Genomic DNA, 20814 nt, shown 5'->3' with positions numbered 1-20814 from the left:
TCTGGAGACAAAAACATGAATTAATATCTTAACTTTTGCAGTTGACACCAGTGATCTGAGCTTTATGGTAGAGACAGTACCGTCTGCTGCAGTATTTAAAGTTTCAGTTTTGTCTGACTTAAATTTTCTAAATTCCTACTCAGTTAATGGGGTGGTGCTATGTATTTTAACCACATAAGTGAAATTTTATAGCATATAAAAATGCTAGAGAGAGAGAGAGACATGGTAAAAAATTTTCTTTGCAGTTTGTGTTGAAATTTCTGTATTAAAAATAATTTTTGAATGGTATGATAAAACTTACCTCTTATTTTACATTTGTTTACTGGAATAAGTTGGCTTCTGAATGATTTGACTTGACCTATAAAGGAAGCACTAAAATCAAACGTAATATGGACACTGATTTATTAAATAGAACAAAAACAATCACGTCTACTCGACAGAAATGACCCGGTGATCACGTTCTGGAACACTGGCGCCACCTACTGGCTGCTTCATGCACGTCACTACAGGACTAGATAGTTTCACATTCAGACTTTGTCACAGAACATGTCAGGGTCATGTTTACACTAACGAGGGTCAGTAAACATTCAGACTCAGCAGGCCTGTTAGGCACTCAGAGTGAAGACGTAACGAAACGCTCGTAGTCTGTAAGAAAACTGCTTTAATTCGGATCAATGATGACAGACATGTATATTACAAAAACGCATGAAGAATTAACAGAAAAAAAAACAACTACAAAATAAAAATCCAGACATGGACACTGAAGGCCTGCTCTCTCTGGTCCACAAAGGAATGGTTCTGTTTGTTTCAGCCTGCAGGACTACAGCTACTCAAGTGCAACCGGGGAGGGTGGGAGAGGAGAGAGGGGGAAGGGGGGCGTTTTCATCAAATAGAAGAATCAGAACATTGTGGAGAAAAAAAAAAGTGATCATTTTCTCCATATGCAACAATGCACACAGATTCAGAACTCTGCGTTTCTCTGCAGACACGTGAGGCTGAAACAAACCAAGCCGTCCCTAGTGGTGAACCCAGTGTTAGTGCTTCCCTCAGAGCAGGTTACATGATGCGTTCAGGTGCCAGTGTGGAATATGAAGGAGGGCTCCGGCAGCTCTCAGTCCACTGAGCCGTCAAACCAAGTGAAGCTCCGGAGGAATCGTGGTCAATCCAGCTCAAATCTGATGATTCAGTCTGTACAGGGTCGGCAGGCCCGGCTCAGAACCCCATGCCGCCTCCCATTCCTCCCATTCCCCCCATGCCGCCCATGCCTGCTGGCATCTCCTTCTCCTCCTTGGGGATCTCCGTGACGACGGCCTCGGCGGTGGAAAGTAGAGATGCAACTCCGGCGGCGTCCATAAGCGCCGTTCGCACCACCTGCAGGAGGAAGAGAAGGACAGGTTACAGTTTATTTGTTGTCTGATTAAAGCTTGCAACTAGTTACAAGCTTTAACCGGGGTAGAATTCCCACAGCAAAAACACAAATTGCCAGTAAAATACATCTACAACGAAATGTCTTTACTCCATTTTTCTAAGTCTGGTATTTTTTTGTAATCTAACAATCTTACAAAAACAGATAAAAATGAGCTTCTTTACATTGATCACGAGACAAACCAATGATTTTAGATTTATTATCTATGAGGAAAAACAGGAGGAGCTGCATCTTGAAGGCGGGGCTAGGTCCCACCAACCATTTTGCACAGCTGAATGGTTGCCATGGAGATTAAAGGATTTCTCCAACATGCATTAAAGAATCCCAGCAACACTCCAGGTATGTTTCTGATGAGGGATTAACATTGTAATGGGATGGAAAGATCAAAAAAGTCGATTTTACATGATACTGTCCCTTTAATGACTCAAACACTAAGCGGGTGCACTGAGCTTCATCTTCAGTCTGTCCTGTACCTTTGTGGGGTCGATGATGCCCTTCTCCACCATGTTGACGTACTCTCCCTGCATGGCGTCGTAGCCCATGTCTGACGCCCCCTGCAGGATCTTCTCCACCACCAGGGAGCCCTCCACACCAGCGTTCTTAGCGATGGTCATGGCAGGAATACGGAGCGCCCGCCTGATGATGTCCACGCCTGAGACAGAACGGCAGAGAGCATCAGGCAGAGCTTGCGTGTCGACTAGAGGAGATGGAGCTGAGAGGATGGGCTCTACTCACCGATCTTCTGGTCGCTGTTGGCGGTTTTCAGGGTGTCCAGCGCCGGGATGCATCGCAGCAGAGCGCAGCCTCCGCCGAGAACAATGCCCTCCTCCACGGCGGCTCGGGTGGCGTTCAGAGCATCAGTCACGCGGTCCTTCTTCTCGTTCACTTCGATGTCGCTGGTTCCCCCCACCTGGCAATCAGTGGAGAAGTCAGATGTTTGTTCCCGAAATCCCCTAACAAGTGACTCAGCGCGAGCGTTTACCTTGAGAACGGCCACCCCGTCAGACAGCTTGGCCAGCCTTTCATTGAGCTTCTCCTTCTCGTAGTCGCTGGTGGTGTTCTCCAGCTGCTCGGCGATCTCTGCCGCACGCTTCTCGATGTCGGCGGGGCTGCCTCCGCCCTTCAGCAGCAGGGTGTCATCTTTGGTGATCTGCACCTCCCCCACTTTGCCGAAGTCGTGAGCCTGGATGTCCTCCAGAGCCAGACCCAGAGCTTCATCACCAAACACCTGCAGACACACATCCAGTCAGGGATCGACTAGAGACGCACCGATGCAGAGTTAATATCTAAATCGGTCCTGATATGGGAAAAAAATTCTAGATCTGTGGGTGACAATGTGCCCACTCAATAAGGGCAGATCTAGTCAGTCTAACTCTGTGCTTTATTATTGACCTATTTGGGATTCCTAATTGCTCTTTCTGAATCATTTGAAAGGAGGTTTGCTGCAGTTTATTTTTCATATTTGACCAAGACAGTCAGCCTGTCGTTTTATCAGTTTCAGTTTCTTTATTATTTATTTTACATCGGCTCTTCTACTCCTAACTGCACCGGCTGAACAAATTCAAGTTGGGTTGTTTTTACATGTTTGATCAAACTTGTGAAGCTGCTGGTATATTTAAGTTGCTGTTCTGGTAATTGTAATTCAGTACATTTATGTCTGTATAAAAAAAACGTTTTAAGTCAATTCAGCTGATTTTCTGTATGTAATCAGTATCGGCTGATGCTTAACCTCAGATATCAGCATTTGGAAGTAGAGGTGGTTGATATGGACATAGAATACTATTGTGATAATAATAAAAATGACAAACTATTTATTACTACTTTTTTAGGTTACTGTATGGCTGACTGTATGACAACACTCATATTGCCACAACCAAATTCTGTTAAAACATTCCCATTTGAAACGGGAATCTTCAGGATGGCCAATATGGAAAGTAGTGTGATTTAAGCTTTTTTGTTTTTCAAATTAACCTATTTATTGATGCTCTTCTGGAACAGCAGCAAAAGTAGTAAAAACAACATTTTTTGTTTTTTTTATTTAACATCATTAATGTAATTCTGACTGGAAGGCAAATTTCCAACAGGAAAGCGAGAGCTGAGATGAAACGAACCGTGCCGCCGGTGGCGATGGCCATGTCCTTCAGCTGGTTCTTCCTGTTGTCTCCGAAACCTGGAGCTTTGACAGCGACCACCTGAAGACCGACCTTTAGCCTGCAAGATCAATCAACGTTTATTTAGGCGTTGTCCAAAAACTGTTTTTGTTTCTGTGTCGAGGGGACAAACTTGACGGGACGTGCCTGTTGAGAACCAGGGTGCTCAGGGCTTCGCCGTCCACGTCCTCGGCTACGATCACCAGAGGTTTGCGGTGCTGGTTGGCGATTTCCAGAGCCGGTACGATGCTCTGGACGCTGGAGATCTTCTTCTCACTGAGCAGCAGGTAGGCGTCCTGGAACTCACACTTCTGGCCTGGAAGCAAAACAAGATGGATGGCGATCGATCAAAATGTGACCGAATCCTCACCTTAGGTGGGGGTTGGTCAGACGAGTGACGTTACCTTTAGCGGTGTTGATGAAGTAAGGAGAGATGTAACCACGGTCAAACTTCATTCCCTCAATGATCTCCAGCTCGTCCTGCAAAGTCTTCCCATCCTGTTACAAACAAACAAACAAAAAAAAAAAACTTAATTTTTTTTTAAAAGCACCCCAATTGTAATAACCGTTTAATGTACAATATATAAGATGATAAGTAACTGAGCCATTAGGAGTAATAAATATTCATTACGCTGAAACAATCCAAAAATTGTGCTGAGGTAAATTATGTTCCTGCTCAAATTAAATGCTTTAATATAATATACAAATAAAAATACAAAATAAAATCTCAAATGTTTTCTGGCATTTGGACAAACAAATATATATTTTTTTTTAATTCTCTAGACAATAAAAGTTTGGTCTGATTTAACTTCAGATGGTGGCAAAAAAAGGTTGATCTTTTTATTAGCTCCTGAAAATATCTAGTTTCAACTGGAAATAATGTTTCCAAATCCAAGAATGTCATGAAATTTCTCATTGCTCTCATGAAGCAGAAACCTGTTGCAGTCTAAGTTCATATGATTGACGTGAAGGCGAGTGTTTTCATCTTCATGCACCATTTCCCCTTTGAGACTCTTATTTTGGAGTGAAACAGGAACAACAGGCACAGACCTTTACTGTGATGACTCCCTTGCGGCCAACTCTCTTCATGGCATTGGAAATGATGTTACCGATTTCCACGTCTCCATTGGCTGAGATGGTAGCGACCTGACACGACATCAAGCATGTAAATTTCACTGTCCTGACACTTGGGGGCAGCACTAAGCAAACCTGGCGTTTTTTCCGTACCTGTGCGATCTCCTCTGGGGTGGTAACGGGCTTTGAGAGCTTCTTCAGCTCGTTGATGACCGTCTCCACGGCCATCATGACCCCACGCCGGATCTCCACGGGGTTGGCGCCCTTGCTGATGTTGTCGAAGCCCTCCTTGGCGATGGCCCGCGCCAGCACCGTGGCCGTGGTGGTGCCGTCGCCGGCCTCCTCGTTGGTGTTGTTGGCCACATCTTGCACCAGCTTGGCCCCGATGTTCTTGTACTTGTCCTTCAGGTCGATGCTTTTGGCCACCGTCACGCCATCCTTGGTGACCTTTGGACTGCCCCAACTCTGCTCGATGATGACGGTGCGACCCTGAAGATCACAAAGACGACACTTGAGCTCTCCAGCAGCGTCGGCCATTAGGCGAGTCATTCAGCAGGGGAAGTTAGAGAAGCATGCTAACCTTTGGCCCCATGGTGACGGCCACGGCGTCAGCCAGCAGGTCCACCCCCTGCAGCATGAGGGCGCGAGCGTCCGCCCCAAACTTCACATCCTTGGCGTATGCTCGTGTGAGGTGAGGAGCCAGCGCACGGCACACAGGCCTCACCTGCTTCATGACGGTAGGTAGACGAAACATTTCTGAGGAAAAAAAATTAAAATTATAAAACGGTCAATTATTATATCTTAATTTGAACAATATGTTTTCTAATGTGGTTGAAGTCTTATTTGTCTGAAAGAAGTCAAAGTGTTATGATAAACGATGAGCCTGAGCCTTGTGGGGATGAACACCGCCCCCTAGTGACAATAAGTGGAAGGACATCAAACTGGGAAATACATAATCAGGTTACAAAAGCACAAAGGGGTGAGCTAAAATATCTCAACCTTCAAGTTGATGATTCAACAACCTAGTTGCACAAGATGCACATTGATAATGAATGAAAAGTATGAAATTTATCACAGCCTCACACTTAAGACATTGCAACTGTTTAATTAAATATATAAAAAACATGAACACATTTCAGGTTTGATAAAGTCTCTATCAAACTAATTATTTAGACATCTGGCTACCCACATGCTTCACTGCATTTCTTCTTTTAAATGAGTTGTTAAAACTTAAGTTGCAACTGAAGTGTCCGGCATTTAAAGAGTCACAGAACCTGATTATTTCAGCGTCTTGCCCCCGTGACACCAACCATGAGGCAGTAATCCACCCAGCTTATCAGCAGTAAGTTCATTAAGTCTAGACCATTCAAAATTGGCTTTACAAGGCCACTACCAGGAAACCAAGCAAAATTACAAAATTACTTCTTCCAAGTAGGATTTGGGTAACTTTCAAGACTTTCCTGAATAAATTCCAAGAGCCAAACAATCAAACGGGTTTGAGAGTTCAGCTATCTTTTTAGTGAGAGAACATCAACATTTCAACCAAGGACACCTTTGGCAGAAGGCTAGAGGTTTAGACTGACCTTCTGACCTGACCACAAGATAACTAATTGTTGTTTTAGGCATCTGCTAAAGACAACTGGCAGCCACAAGTAGAGTCGTGTTACTCTAAACAGGCTTATTGTATCGTTTTCACTCTTACTTGTCAGAAAAGGGCCAGCATCAGATTTTTACAGTGTGGTAACCATTAGCAAAAAGTATCAACCCCAAAAAACATACAATGTACAACATGGTCCAAGTGCTTATATTTAAAACTAGAAAAAAATACATATTGCTGCTAAACATGTTGGTTATTACAATAAAAGAAATGTCACTTATTTAATTTTGCCATTTTGACACACTGTCACTTCCCACACCAATACAGCTCATGGATTTTGCAACAGGAAATAATTTCCAACATTTGAATTTGATTTGTATTGTAAGTGAGGGAAAAGCATGAGAAACTGTTCAGCCAGCTGACCTGCTGTGTGCAGTAGGTGACAAAACTAAGAATTATACCTCATACAATCTCAGAAAAGTCCAGAACAAATTTTAACTTTCATTGGTGTCTTGTTTCGAGAAAGCCACAGAAAAAATATACAAAGCCTAAGTATACCGTCATATCCTGCATGTCAATACTACATAGCAGTTCCATAGTGGCAGGAGTACTTTAGGATTTTATGTATTCTTCCATTTCCAAACTCTGAATAATTAAGTTTTATCTGTAGTGAAATGAAATAAACGGATGAACGAGTAATAAAAATACATCACTGAGCAAACAATCCTAGGTAAATAACCCAAGGAAATTATAAAATCAAACATTTTCCTGTACCTTTTAGTTTCATCTTCTTCCTTCACACTGCTAGAAAATTAGACTAAATTTACTTTTTATTCTGGAACTTTTGCATAAATGTTGCTATAGTTGAAAGATCCAGCCTTGTGCATTTCAAACGCCTGATCTTGTTTCACGGTACGCCGTTTACTGAAACTTAAAAATCCAGCCAGCAAAAGACCCCACGTGGGATCCTGAGGTCGTACGTCACAAGGTCAAATTGTAAGAATTGTGAAGGCAGCACGTGCACTGCCAGTGCCTGCACACTCACTCTCTTGTGGAAGAATTGGGTATAAACATGCTGTATCCGAGATGACGTCCAAGTGACACCAAAGCAAACTGACCGTCTCGTTTCGTCAGGCACGAGACAACAGTTAACACACTGAAACTGAACGGCGCTCGCGCGGACAGTTGGGAAGCTCGGTAAAATCCCGTAGTGCCATTTTAACGTGCACCGTCCTTGTTCTTACAAGGAGGAGGAATTAGCGAAATATGAGCTGTTCGGGTTGAAACAGCGTCATCTACACGAGCCTAATTGAGGTCTGCTCTTAAATTATGCACACTCGAGCCGCCTGTGTTAACACACGTGAAGTTTTAGCGCTTACCTGCGAGGTAAAAGCTTGTAAATGCAGCGAGGACACCACACGGAGCGGTAGGACTGGATGAGAGGACAGTCGTGGGGAGCTGTGAAGACAGTACTGCACATGGTCTACTGCATCCGGGTTATGTACCGGTCTGCCCCGTACTCAGTATACTTCAGAATATCTTACTTAACCATTATATTTGCTTGCTTTTACTACGTTTACCTCCAGTCTACCTAATAAAGAGATTAATTCCAGAACATATTCGGATTTTTAAATAATTATTTGATGATTTATGATATTTTAGTCCAGTAAATTCACACAAATGCTCGTTCCCGGGCAGGAGGTTCCAGAAATTTCCTGCGTGCCATTGGAGGAGCAAACACAGGTCAAAGTTGAAATTGTGCAATCTTGCGCGAGCTTCAAATGAGATTTTTTTAAAATAAATTAAGTTAAAATAATTTAAAATCGTTAATGCGCATTTTGAGTTAAGAAAATATAGAATTTCACAACAAAACAGTTTTTTTTAAATCATTCCCGGCTGTGCTAGAACTTTCTGTGAGCCACGTCAAGTTCAGTGAGATAGTGCGCATGCGCCTTCTGGAGATTTCTTCACGTGGAGGGAGGACAGGAGAATCTCATTTCCACGCTCGTTGACTGCAGTGCAGCTCCAGACAGGCTCTCTCACAAAAAATGGTAAGAAACAGCGTTTAATAGTTGGAGACAGCTACAGCTGGGTGTTCACGGTTTAGATAGAGAGGCAGGGGACCGGTTATACTCTGTAAGGTTTTTATTTTCTCTGCATCGAGGCGTCAGCTAGCGTTGTGTAAGCTAATTTTCATTCACAAGGTCACGCTGCTGAGGAGAACAGTGTGTGTGGGGGGGCTCAACCGCACATTTACCTTATATTTCCATGCATAGGTTTAAGAAAGAAATAACAGCAAGAAAAAAACAGGATTATTGAAGATGTGCAGCTGCTGTAAGACCTAATAATTTTTAGTAATTGAAATGGCTTTTTATCGACGCAAACTCTATTCAGCGTAATACATTTGTATGTGAAGTTGTAGGGATCGAACCCGCGACCTTCGGGTTGGTGAAACTTCACTGCAGCAGACAAAACTCTCCGGAACTGATCCCTGAAGCTGTGTAGTAGAAGACCAGCACAACTGTGGCTCTTACTATCATTTTTCATCACTTTAAAGTGATGTAGTGAGTCTAGTCTCATTTCAGCGAAAGAACGGGTACGAAAAAAATCTTATTGAAAAGAAGTAATACTGTCCTAGTGGCTGACTTATTGTCTAGTTTTGTTTAAAAATAAATAAATAAATGATTGATGTCTGGCATGGACAGGTTTTGATGATATGGGAATATTTTGTAAAAATGGCATGATGCGATATCATGATATAAAAGATTTAAAACAAAAATAGTCCCACTGCTTTTATTATAAACTAAAAACCTTCAAAAATATACTGAACAGCCAGAGAAAATTCCAGTCACTCCAGTACTCTTCCTGGCATACCAGGAACAAGTTGAAGCCATAGGAATGGTCTCTGTAGAATTCCTACATTAAGAGCACTTCATTATTTTACTGCAAAGTTCTAAATTTCAAACTTATTGAGTAAGTAACCATCAGGTAGCTGACAGATACTTTTGGATAAATAAATGCTCAGTCCTGATTTTAGTAAAACTAAAAGTACATTGTGATGCAGTCCTGGCTAAATTAGTTAACACGTCCTTCATGTCTTAAGTGGATGTTATTGTCATCAAGTTCCTTTTTGTAGCTAATATTTTCTGATGACTTTCCAGCTCTAACAGCTATTTCTGAAATGGTGTAGAAAGTTCATTCTTTTCCTATATTTTTAGATGGGATGTCACCGAGTTGATGCAGCTAGTTTAAAAAAAAAAAATGAAGGCAGTCCACCCAGCCGGAGAGGCTTGAGGCGTTGCAGCTTTCAAAACTGTGTTGGGTTTTCGAGCCGTCCTTGTCCTGCCAGGTTTCAGGGCCGACAGATCAGAGAGAGCGCAGCTGCCCCTCCTCCCTCCCAGTAAGCACGCTGGGACCAGAAGCCTTGACACAAGGTCACTGGTACATCTGCTGTTATCATAAGCTCAGCAGACACTATTGGAATCCTCCCTTCTTAAGGCATTTCCTAAAATCTCACCAAATGTAAGAAAGCTGACTTGACCTAAACTTGACCATCTGTAGGGTTAAGTGTAACTGATAGCAGTTGTTTTAATAGAAACTAAGTCACAATCTTAATTATTGCTGGCATATTAGGGACGTTTTAGAGAACAAAAAAAAGTAGAGTACGTCTTTATTCTCAAAATTTTCTAGAAAAAACGAGGATATGTCTGAGTTGGAGATTTACTAGAAAAACCTGACATTTTCTAGAAAACTTTTGACTTTTTGAAATTTTCCTGAGTTTCAAAAGTTGAAAATGTTTGACTTTTGACCTGTTTTTCCCAATTTTATTATTATTTTTTATTTCTGAGATTAATCTAAAAATTTCTGAAGTTTTTGGTGAAAATTTACTCATACTATTTTTTAAGGTTTTGTTGGCTCTAGTGGCCTTTATTTTAAAGTAGTTTGACAGGAAAGAGGGTTATGAGAGAGGGGGAAGACATGCGGCGAATGTCACCAGGCCGGGAATCGAGCCTGTGACCACCGGCATGAGGACTAGGGCCTCACTACATGGGTTGTGCTTTGCCCCTGTGCCACCACAGCACCCCCTCTATGCCTTTTTTAACCCAGAGTTTTTATTGCACAATGGAATGTGTGCTCTGTAAGATTTTTTATCTTTTAGTTGATCTTGATTTGATAAATTGTTCCAAGAAAATATTTTAATAACTCTGTTCATTTGTTGAGTTGAAAGAATATTTTTCTAAACATCAGGTAATGACTTTGTCTTGGGTGCATATTAATTTGGAGGAATTTGGGGGAATCTGTAAATTCTGTTTCAAAAAATGATTTCGTGAGTTGAAATTATATTTTTATAATTTTTATATAAATTAAACCTTGTTGGTTTTTATGAAACTTTGAATAAATGATGTTCTAGATTTACTGTTAAAAACTAATTCCCGTCCATATGATCCATGGTTGACCTGGAGCTCACTGTTTCTTCCAGGCCTTCAGGAAGTTCCTCCCCCTGTTTGACCGGGTTCTGGTGGAGCGTCTCACAGCGGAGACGGTAACCAAGGGAGGCATCATGCTGCCGGAGAAGTCGCAGGGCAAAGTACTGCAGGCCACGGTGGTGGCAGTCGGCCCAGGCTCTGTTAACCAGGTAATCTATTGTTTCCGTTCATTTCCCCCATAGTTTGAGTTCTACTCCATGTTTCACACAGCTTGCTATCTGATGCAGTACCTGTTGTACCTTAATCATGTAACTTTTTTGTTGTTCTTAGGTAGATTGAAATCATCACGCTGTATTCTGCAGGCTGCCTCGGTCCACAGATTCAGATTTTTACACCTTCCTGAGAGTAGTGAGTAGTTAGGCCCACAAAGTGAGGTAGAAAAGATGGATGGGAGCAGTGGACCCCCGCTAACCCCCGTTAGCCACATGCTATTATCCAAAATATTTACGATTCCTTCTAGAAACGATTAGAACGACCTATTTTAATGGCTCTCACATTAAATATATCTTGATATGCATTAAATGTACAGTGCAAACAATCTTAGCTCTGCATCAGAAGCTAATATCTCCAGTCTTCTTATAGCCAATTAGAGCCAAGTAAACGAAATAGCACTCCTGGATTGGCTTCTTTACAAAAGCCAGCCAGTAGTGTGTGAAGCAGCATCTCTGCTAAGTATTTAAACTTCCCAAGCTGAGTTTTCCTTAGAATATCTTAGATATGCTCTACGGAGAAAAAATGTACTAAAAGGGGGATTTTGCACTATTTTGGATTTCTGTTCCACAGAAAAATCTGTGAATACTGAGCTCTGAATAGGCGGTGGTCCACTGTATGCCAGTTCAGTTTCGTCCTATGTTGCCATCTGCAGGCCCTTTAGAAATGCAGTTAGCTTCATGCAGAGACTCTAGGGTTAAAAAGGTTTCACTCAAAGACACAGACAGTGCAATCTGCAAGTGTTGTATTTTATGGGGCTCAACATGAATTTTGGACTTTTTCAGCCATGTTTCATACTTCTGAGTCTCCTTATTTTCTCTGCTTCCAATAGTAAATCATCACACAACAGCAAATGATAATCTTGGCTGTCTGTACTTTTATCCTAATAACATAAATACATGGCAGACCTTATGTCTACATATTTGTTCGACATAAAAAGTTACGAACGCAAAGCGTTCGTAACTTTTTACAGAGCATTTGTATTGATTTCAGAGGTACAATGCAATTCGGCCATTTTGTTTCGATAGATTTTTGGAGATGGATCTGGGATGATGTCCAACAACAACCACCATGATAAAATAAACTGGTTAGAAGAGGAGTTGGGTTGTGATTTTTGGTAACATTCTATCTTTTTCTTTTTTTTTTTTCTGTCTTCAGAAGGGCCATGTGCAGCCTGTTAGCGTGAAGGTTGGAGAGAAGGTGCTGCTACCGGAATACGGAGGAACTAAAGTAGTTCTAGAGGAAAAGGTGAAGCACCGCTTCAGTCACAGCAGATGCTTTATGCTCTTCTGGGTTTAACTTCCTGTCATATATTTTGCTCCCATAGGACTATTTCCTGTTCCGCGACGGAGACATTCTCGGCAAATACGTCGACTAAGTTCTGTTGTTAGTTTGTGTGAAGTCCATCATCGCTACAGAGAAGAATTAATTTCATTCATGTCTGTTTTTCTTTTTTTTTATGTCCCGTAAATTGTAAATAATTCTAATTGCATTTTGTTACAATAATAAAGTCACTCAACTGTTAATTTATTGTATTATTTTTATGAGGGTGTGATGGGTTTTTTCCCCTCACACATTTTAAGGTTTTCAAGTTTAACACACATTCAAACGTAGAGGTAAGCTCAAATTGTTTCTGTCTGAAAGTTTCTGGAGGCGTAAGTAATATTCCTGGAATAAACTTGGCTTTATTTAAACTGGAAATATTACGGCAGATAACATCCATAACTCCCCACCTTTCTTTGACAGTGAACATTAATATATGGATTTTTCTTCCTCCTGTTGCCGCCCTTTCACTGAATAAGATGAAACCTATTTAAACCCTTGAACCTTTTCACATCTCATAAAACAAAACTTAAGTGTTAAATGTATTTTCTTATGATTTTATGTTTTGGACCAATAAAAAAATAGGACATGATGGTAAAGTGAAAAGAATTGATACTGTGCCTACAAAAAGTATTCACCCTCTTCAGTGTTTTACTTGTTTATAGCTTCTACAAATCATTCATGATCAAAAGTTGGTATTTTTGATGGAGATTTTACAAAAATACCTTTAATGTCTTTGAAGATGGATTTCTCCAAAGCTACATTTAATAATTAACATCTAATCCTTCATTCAGAGCATGCATGAAGCAACAGTGGAGAGGAAAACCTTTAACAGGAAGAAACCAGCAGAAACTCATTAGTGGCCATCAGCAATGATTAGGTGGAGCTTAACTATGGTTTAGCTTTTCTGCAACATTATCACTGGTTTCCTCAGCAACATGGAAGACTGACATATCAGCACACATGTGATGACCAACAATCCTAATACACATCTGGAAGATTTATTACAAGAACTAAAAAGCAGGGAAACTAAAATGTTTTTTTTATGTGAAGACTTGAAATGATGTACTGTTCACTGTCTTTTAGAGATCAGATGAACGATTATAATCAGCTCTTGGGAAGATTATGTTTTGAGGGTTTTAAAATTCTGATCTAGTTAATTCAAAAACAAACAAACAAAAAAAAACTCACAGTATTTTCATTATTGAGTGACTTAAAGAATGCAGGTAGCGGATTGTGTTATTTCTAAACCCAAACTGCAAAGGATGCAAGTGGTGATCATTTTCTGAATAATTTATTAGATGCTCTGAAATAATTTATTACAAGAAGACTGGAAATAGTCTGTAGATTCTTTATTTAGGACAATTTTCATGGAGGCATTTTTCCATTTGTTCGTGTTGCACGTTTTCCACAGATAATTTAAGACGTACTGTATTCTATTATTATCCTTAACACTTAATAAATCCATTCACTTTTGCGCTCAGTTTTTAAATCTGGAGCTCCGCGTCACGCCCACTCTTGAGTGAAACGCTTCCGCTTTCCTCGCGACAACGTCGCCGCTGACGAACATCCGGGTATTCTGTCGAGATGGTCATGGCGGAGGGAGCTGCAGTTCTCAGGAGGAATCGGCCTGGAACCAAGGCTAAGGTTGGTTTCAGCTCCGGTGGAACCACATAGACCCCACACGACGAGCTGAGTTATCTCCGGAAAGCCACGCAGTTTCTTCCCGCCTCTTTCCATCGACAGCTCGGTCCAAAACATCGACTCAGAGGGGCTTGTCATCGGAATGTACAGCTAGCTGTAGTTAGCTTTTTACACCGTCTAATTGCTGGGATGAAGGGCTCTTTAAAAGAGTTCCTATTTTGCTTCTTTTGTCTTGGATTTGAATTTAGAGTCACCGCTTTATGTAAATAATGATGTATTTGCGGCAAAGTATGTTTATAGCCAGTCTCCTAAAAACACAACCGTGACTTTCATTTTACCTTTACAGGAAGTAGTCACGACCTTGTTTACGTTGTCAGGTAAACTAGCAAAGCAGCTTCAAGGAAGAGTGAAAACTCACCCGGCAACCTTTGTTCAAAACGTATTCTGTCGGCAAATGTTAACTCTTTGACATTCATCAATTTGACATTTGGCTCTAGTGGCTAGCTTAGGCGAACTAGCGCTGTGATTTATTAACTTGTGCCACAATGCTAGCTGTTAGCCCTGAGATTTGTCCTCCTTTCTCTTACAGGATTTCTACAACTGGCCGGATGAATCATTTGAGGAGATGGACAGTACGCTAGCTGTTCAACAGGTGTGTAGCTGTTGATGTGTTATCTTGAATATAAACTTTTACTGAGTAATGTAATTATATGGAGTTCAGAACAGTGTGTACTACATGAAACCTCTCAATGATTCATGAATAAAAATCATACAAGCATAGATTCATGGCAACACAAATGAACTAAAATACAAATAAACTTCAGAAATATTTCACCAAGTATTCAGATTTTGTGCTGAATGTACATGATTTGTTCTTGTCTTGGTTAAAAACAGACCCATTCGATTTTTGAGCTTGTTTAAATCTAGAACGGTTGGATTCTTGTTATATTTCTTAAGGGCGGTGCAAGTGTTGAGACTACAGCTTGTCTAAGTAGCAGAGCTAAACAAAAGCAACAAGGACTGACTTCTTTGATCCACGTCCCCTTTTTTGTTACTATATTTGTTTTTTTTATTTTCAGTACATCCAGCAAAACATAAGGTCCGACTGCTCCAACATTGACAAAATCCTGGAGCCTCCTGAGGGTCAGGATGAAGGCGTCTGGAAGTATGAGCACCTCAGGTAAACAAAGCGTCTGCTTTAGCCTCATGCTTAGTTGCTGTTTTGTTAAGACTGGTTTCTAAGTCTGTCCTTTTCGTGAGTTATCGTGTGATTAAAGTCACAATAACTCACACGATGACGATTATACAATGATGATTATACAAGTTTTGATTTAAAAGAAAAGAATTCAAAAGTGTTACTGACTCTCCATTTGTTTCTTAATAACCAGTACAGATAATGAATTGGCTTTGCAGCTACTGGGGGGGGGGAAATATAGGTTTTGTTGAAAAAGTTTCTTCTTGCTTATATCAAAACAACTCTGTTGTATTGTCTTAAGGCCTTCCCACCTTTTCCCCTCTTTACCTTCTGTGTCATAAAGGTTTAAAGAATCTAAATGCATGGTAGTTAAATTATTTGCTATCAGTTACTGTAGAAAAAACACTAACTTTCCAGTATAGTGAATGTTCTGTTTTTATACGGCGAGGGTAAAACTGAATTAGAAATTTCCAAAAATTTACAGTTGTTTTTTTTATTTTTTTTATTTGTTTGTTCTGATTTGATCCTTTTTGCAGGCAGTTCTGTCTGGAACTTAATGGACTTGCTGTAAAACTGCAGGTGAGTTTTTTTTTTCTTCCCACATTTAATTTCTGTACATGTAAAGTCTGACCTTAAAAGCTTAGATTTATTTTTAAATACCTGTCGCTTTGCTTTTTCCGCACAGTTTTTAAATATTTAGTTTCTGGCTCAATGTGTTTAACAGTTTGTTAGACTTGTTGTTTTTATTTTCTCGCTGCTTCATTTCATCAGGAAGAACTGTGAACCTTTTAGTCAGTCCTAATGAGTGAACACTAACAAGCTGTAGACTCCCCTCAGCCATTTGACACGAGTTCAAAGACGATCTGCTGTTATTTTATGCCAGAAAGACCAAATAAATGTTTTCCACTGTGAACCATCTGTCCTCACATGTGCCGCTGGTGTTCTTGCCTGCAGAGTGAGTGCCACCCTGACACCTGCACCCAGATGACAGCCACAGAGCAGTGGATCTTCTTATGTGCCGCCCACAAGACGCCCAAAGAGGTGAGTCGTAGTGAATCATTCGTTTGACTGCATGGAGAAGTTGGTCCCATTGACGGTGTGTGTTCTGCTTGTGTGTTGCCGCCATCGCAGTGCCCTGCCATTGACTACACCAGGCACACGCTGGACGGAGCTGCCTGTCTTCTCAATAGCAACAAATATTTTCCCAGCAGGTCAGTCTGTTTACATTTTGATATATATATATAAAGGTGTTGTGTGTATTAAGGCCAGTGACATTACAGAAAATTCAACATTTATTTTGAGCATTTATTCTGGTTGTCCTTTGCTTCATGCTCAACCCAGAAAAACTCGACCATAATCTCATCTGAACAAAGCACAGGGTTAAAACTGTAGACACAAGTAGTGGTTGTGGTTAAGTTTTCAGTGTCAGATTTAAACTACTGCAATAAAATACGTTTTTGTTTTAAGGCTTTTTACCATACCTACATTCCAGTAGGTCTATGTAAAATTGAGTGCCCCCACTCAGCTCCTTCAGACTAGCCAGCAGCAATTGGCAAGCACCTGGTGGAACTGAGCACCTGCTGAACTTCTTAAAGGAGCTACTTCTCAGTGAAACGCTGGTAAAAACGTTGTCAAAGGGTTAATAGAGGAGCCATGTTGTGACGACTTCCTGAAGGAGTTTCAGAAAGAGCAGGAGCTTCTTAGAGAGACAGAGGCCCAAATTAAAGGCGTTAAATTACAAAGTCAAATTTCTCTTAAGTCGTATTTGATATATGCAGCATTTATATAACAACTGAAGGTATCATAGTTACTTAGTTGTGCTACAAAATGGCACAATGTTGCTGGAAAACACACAATGCTGCCCCTTTAAGCTTGTTTTCACACTTTTTCTACTCCAGATCTAGGAGATTTCAGAAGGAACTTTCCTGTTAGGGGTGCACCAATAAGTCGACCCAGACTTACAGCTGCACCCCAATACTGACTTTTCAGACAAAAAAATTTGTACTGGCCAAAATCGATATTGGCAGGTCAGGATTTTTACAAACGGTGACGGGCTAGAAAACTGTAATCAGAGCACCACTACTTCCTGTAAAGTGGAGAAATGTTTTCTAGCATTTTCACCAGTCAGGAGCCTTTCCTCAGGTCATTATAAACATTTAGTTTTTCAGCCTCTGTCCCAAAAGGAAAATATTCATAGGAAATATTTTAGTGTAAAAATAATCTACTAATAAAAATATTTATCTTTCTTTGGAAAAAGTGTAAAAGTACATTGAAAATTTGCAAAGAAAACCTGTTTTTTGACCATTGGAAGTGTGAGAAACGAGTTACTATAAAATGTGGTTCTGTGAAGCACATGGAGGTCCTCTGCTGGGTCGAGAGTTTTCCTCAAGTTCCTCTTCTTTCTCATCATGTCGACTTTGTGCTGCAGGGTGAGCATCAAGGAGTCATCAGTGGCCAAGCTGGGCTCCGTCTGTCGCCGCATCTATAGGATATTCTCTCATGCCTACTTCCATCATCGTCAGATATTCGACAAGTATGAGGTGAGTGTTAATGGCTGACCTGCTCTTGGTGACTTATTTTATACAGTTGCTTTTTATACTCAGTCTGCAAGTCCTCCAAGTACTCCCGCCTGGTTTCATTTGTCAATATGTTGCATCTCATAAAGGTGGAACAGCTGATCTTAGTTCAGGTCATCTAACATGACCAATAAGATCATCTTGTTGTCAGTGAGTGTATTGTTTTTTGTTTTGTTTTCTCAGTGGTTTCAGTACAGACAGGACTGGCTGATTGTGATCAGATCTAATACAAACTCAGACTAATAATCCCCGTCTGAAAGGATTGCCACTGATTAGGATTAGCAGTTTAAAGTCTCTGCTTTTATCCCAACACATTTTGGTCCCTGTCCAATCAAATCATGGGCTGTGTGTTAGAAAGGACACACCACTGTTACCATGGAGAGAAAATAAGATCTCAGTCAGAAACTAATGAAGAAGCCGACATCCTGAGCATGTTTACACTAAGACAACGTAGACTTTTCTCAGAAGAAGCTTTAAAAAAAAGTTATATTCACACCTAAAAATAAAGTTAATCATGACTAATTGCAATTAATCATGATTAACTGATTATTGAAATATCGTCAACTAATTTACAAATTGATTAATTATTAAGTGGAGTATATAGACTCCAAAAAAAGGTAATTTGCTGAAAGGACAACTTATTTAGAGCAGTAATTAAGACAAACTGTACAAAAATATTGACATTTTGCACTTAAAATAATTAAAAAAAACCTTTGTCTATAAACATGTTCTACCTAAAACTCCCCAAGTGGAAGTTTTAGCTTCATCTGGTTCAAATTCTGTATGAAAATATACACTAAATTTTCCATTAACCACTTTTTGATAATAGTTTATTAATGGAAAAATTAATCTATTTACAAATGAGCAGCCTAAAGGCATGCTGTGTTGTTGCATTTTAGGCAACACAATGCTTATTTTCTTATTTAAAAAGGGAACTGAATTATTTATTTGCATATTTTAATGTATTTCAAATATTGTTTTGAAGAAAAGCCTCAAGTGGTTAAATGAAAATCTGAAGAATTTGCCATGTTCTAATCCGATTAATCGTCCAAACAGTCAATGGAATAGATTACTAAAATAGTCGTTAGTTTCCGCCCTGTAATCAATTGACCATAATGTTGGTCACCCAACTGACCTAAAGCAAGAGATATCTAGTCTGATTTTCTGAAATTGCTTCGCTCTTTAAACCAAAGCAATTGTGTGTGTGTGTGTGTGTCCGCATGCAGAACGAGACGTTCCTGTGTCATCGGTTCACACGCTTCGTGATGAAGTACAACCTGATGTCCAAGGACAACCTGATAGTGCCCATCCTGGAGGAGGAAGTCCAGAACACCTCGTCGGCCGGCGAGAGCGAGGCCTAACGCCGCCGCGCACAGCTCTATATCTATACAGTACAGAGGAGGCGCACTCATTCTGCATAAATATATCTGAATATATGTATAGACACACTACAGTGTATGGAGACACTGTCCACGTTCCCCCATCCTCCTCACTCTTCTGTCTGTATCTGAGGAAGTAAAGCTAGCAGGAGCGGGGCTCATCAGCCTGCAGGGTAACATCAACAAGGTCACTTTCTCCTCACCGTTCCCACCCACTGTGTCCATAGCAACCCCTCTTCTTCCCCCCCATCACTATATCAGGTTCTCCTTTGACCTTTGACACAAGATTTTTATGGGTTTTTACAAAACATTGAACCATATTTTCGTTTTATTTATCCCCTAGCAGCACAGTACTAGTCCTAAAGTTGTAGCTCCTGATTTTAGCCGCCTGACGCCTCCCACTGACCAGTGGCTCGCTGTGGACATGGTGGGTTTCCCTCAGTTATGACCCGCCCCCTTTTCCTCTGTATATACCCCCCACATCATGCTTCTCTTCGCCTGTGTTGCTGACCTTCCTGCTTTGGGTCGGGGTTGTCCTAATGAAACGGAAATAAATAAAAATGTAGGTGTGATGCTTGTGTGGTAGTAACCGAACCTTCACCTTTAGCTCTGTCCTGTGATCTAGCAGTGAGATGTTCCTTCTCGTCGGACTCTGATCCTGCTTTATGACGCGCACCATGCGGCTAGTATTTGTTAGCGGGAGCAGCAGAACCTGTTCTAGCCAGGTTCGAAGTGAGCGCCGGGCTGAAGGAGGGAGAGTATTGGCTACATGATGTGTCAGAGCACAACCCACTTCCTGCCTTCTTTAACTCTCTTCCTCATTAAGTTATTGTGTGGGAGGAGTCTCTTCAGTCCAACCCACTTGTTTGTTTTTTAAATAGACTAAAACTTTTGTTACTGTTAACATTTTCATGATGTCTGTTAATAAAAAAAAGACTTATTATTCATATAATTGTGTGGAGGCTGTTTACTGATGCACCACTCGATTCAGCAAACATCACAAGGATGTTCCTGGACTGACCAAAAGGTTTCTAAATGTCCCTTTAAAATGCTATTTTTGTGTCTCACTTTGCTGTAAACCTGGAGAGAAACGACTTTAGTGAGGAGACTTATCTACATTATGAAGTTAAATATCAGTTTGGCTAAAAAGGAAAAGCAACATTTACTTGAGGGTGAAATTAGATTTTCCTTATACTATGATAGCTCTATAGTGTGTTTTCCAGCCACATTGTGCCATTTTATGGCACAATAAAGTTCCTACATTACTTTCCGTTATAAAAATGATGTATACATCAAATATGACTTGAAAAAAATTTCACTTTGTAATTTACCTTGAAATTGGGTCTCTGTCTCTTTAAAAACTCATCTTTCTGAAACTCCGCCTTCAGGAAGTCATCACAATAAGGCTTCTCGATTAACCCTTTAACATTTTTACCAGCGTTGCTCTGAGAAGTAGCTCCTATAACAGAGGATGGGCAGATCCAGGCCTTGAGGGCCGGTCTCGTGCAACTTTTAGATGTATCTCTACTTCAACACACCTGAGTCAGTTAATGAGGTCATTAGCAGGACTCTGGAGAACCTGACTGCACTTAGGTGATTCAACTATTGGATTCAAGTGTGTTGGACCAGGGAGACATCTAAGAGTTGCAGGACACTGGCCCTCGAGGACCAGGTTTGCCCACCCCTGTCCTATTATCTCAGGAAAAGGGCAGCTCCACCAGGTGTCTGCTAATTGCTGCTGGCTAGTCTGAAG

At 40.7% G+C, this 20814-nt stretch overlaps 2 protein-coding genes across 4 annotated transcripts; one reads left to right on the top strand and one right to left on the bottom strand.

Annotated features, from left to right (window-relative positions):
- Positions 1–641: 641 nt before the first annotated feature.
- Positions 642–7735, bottom strand: hspd1 (heat shock 60 protein 1). The gene is made up of 11 exons (XM_007578880.1): positions 7627–7735; positions 5231–5406; positions 4804–5139; positions 4627–4722; positions 3981–4074; positions 3724–3892; positions 3538–3637; positions 2409–2654; positions 2162–2336; positions 1900–2078; positions 642–1371 (listed from the first exon to the last, which is right to left on the bottom strand). The coding sequence occupies exons 2-11, from the start codon at positions 5402–5404 to the stop codon at positions 1213–1215; spliced, it is 1728 nt and encodes a 575-aa protein (XP_007578942.1). The 5' UTR covers positions 5405–5406; positions 7627–7735; the 3' UTR covers positions 642–1212.
- Positions 7736–8179: 444 nt separating this feature from the next.
- On the top strand, positions 8180–20010 carry LOC103156730 (MOB-like protein phocein). Of its 3 annotated transcripts, XM_007578879.2 has the most exons (9): positions 8180–8298; positions 10728–10883; positions 14501–14563; positions 14991–15091; positions 15643–15685; positions 16061–16147; positions 16238–16317; positions 17535–17646; positions 18909–20010. In XM_007578879.2, exons 1-9 carry the CDS (start codon positions 8296–8298, stop codon positions 19041–19043), a joined length of 780 nt encoding a protein of 259 aa, XP_007578941.1. In that variant the 5' UTR covers positions 8180–8295; the 3' UTR covers positions 19044–20010. The 3 variants fall into 3 exon arrangements, with proteins under 3 accessions (XP_007578941.1, XP_007578940.1, XP_007578939.1); XM_007578877.2 differs by lacking the exons at positions 8180–8298; positions 10728–10883 and adding an exon at positions 13807–13914; XM_007578878.2 differs by lacking the exons at positions 14501–14563; positions 14991–15091; positions 15643–15685; ... (2 more) ...; positions 17535–17646; positions 18909–20010 and adding exons at positions 12103–12192; positions 12272–12470 and having other exon boundaries at positions 8185–8298.
- The last annotated feature ends 804 nt before the right edge of the window (positions 20011–20814 follow it).

Source organism: Poecilia formosa, unplaced genomic scaffold (genome assembly GCF_000485575.1).
Source record: "Poecilia formosa unplaced genomic scaffold, Poecilia_formosa-5.1.2 Scaffold496, whole genome shotgun sequence".
Taxonomy (NCBI): Eukaryota; Metazoa; Chordata; class Actinopteri; order Cyprinodontiformes; family Poeciliidae; genus Poecilia; species Poecilia formosa.
Note: the sequence above shows the minus strand (reverse complement) of the source record. Positions and strands in the feature narration are given on the sequence as shown.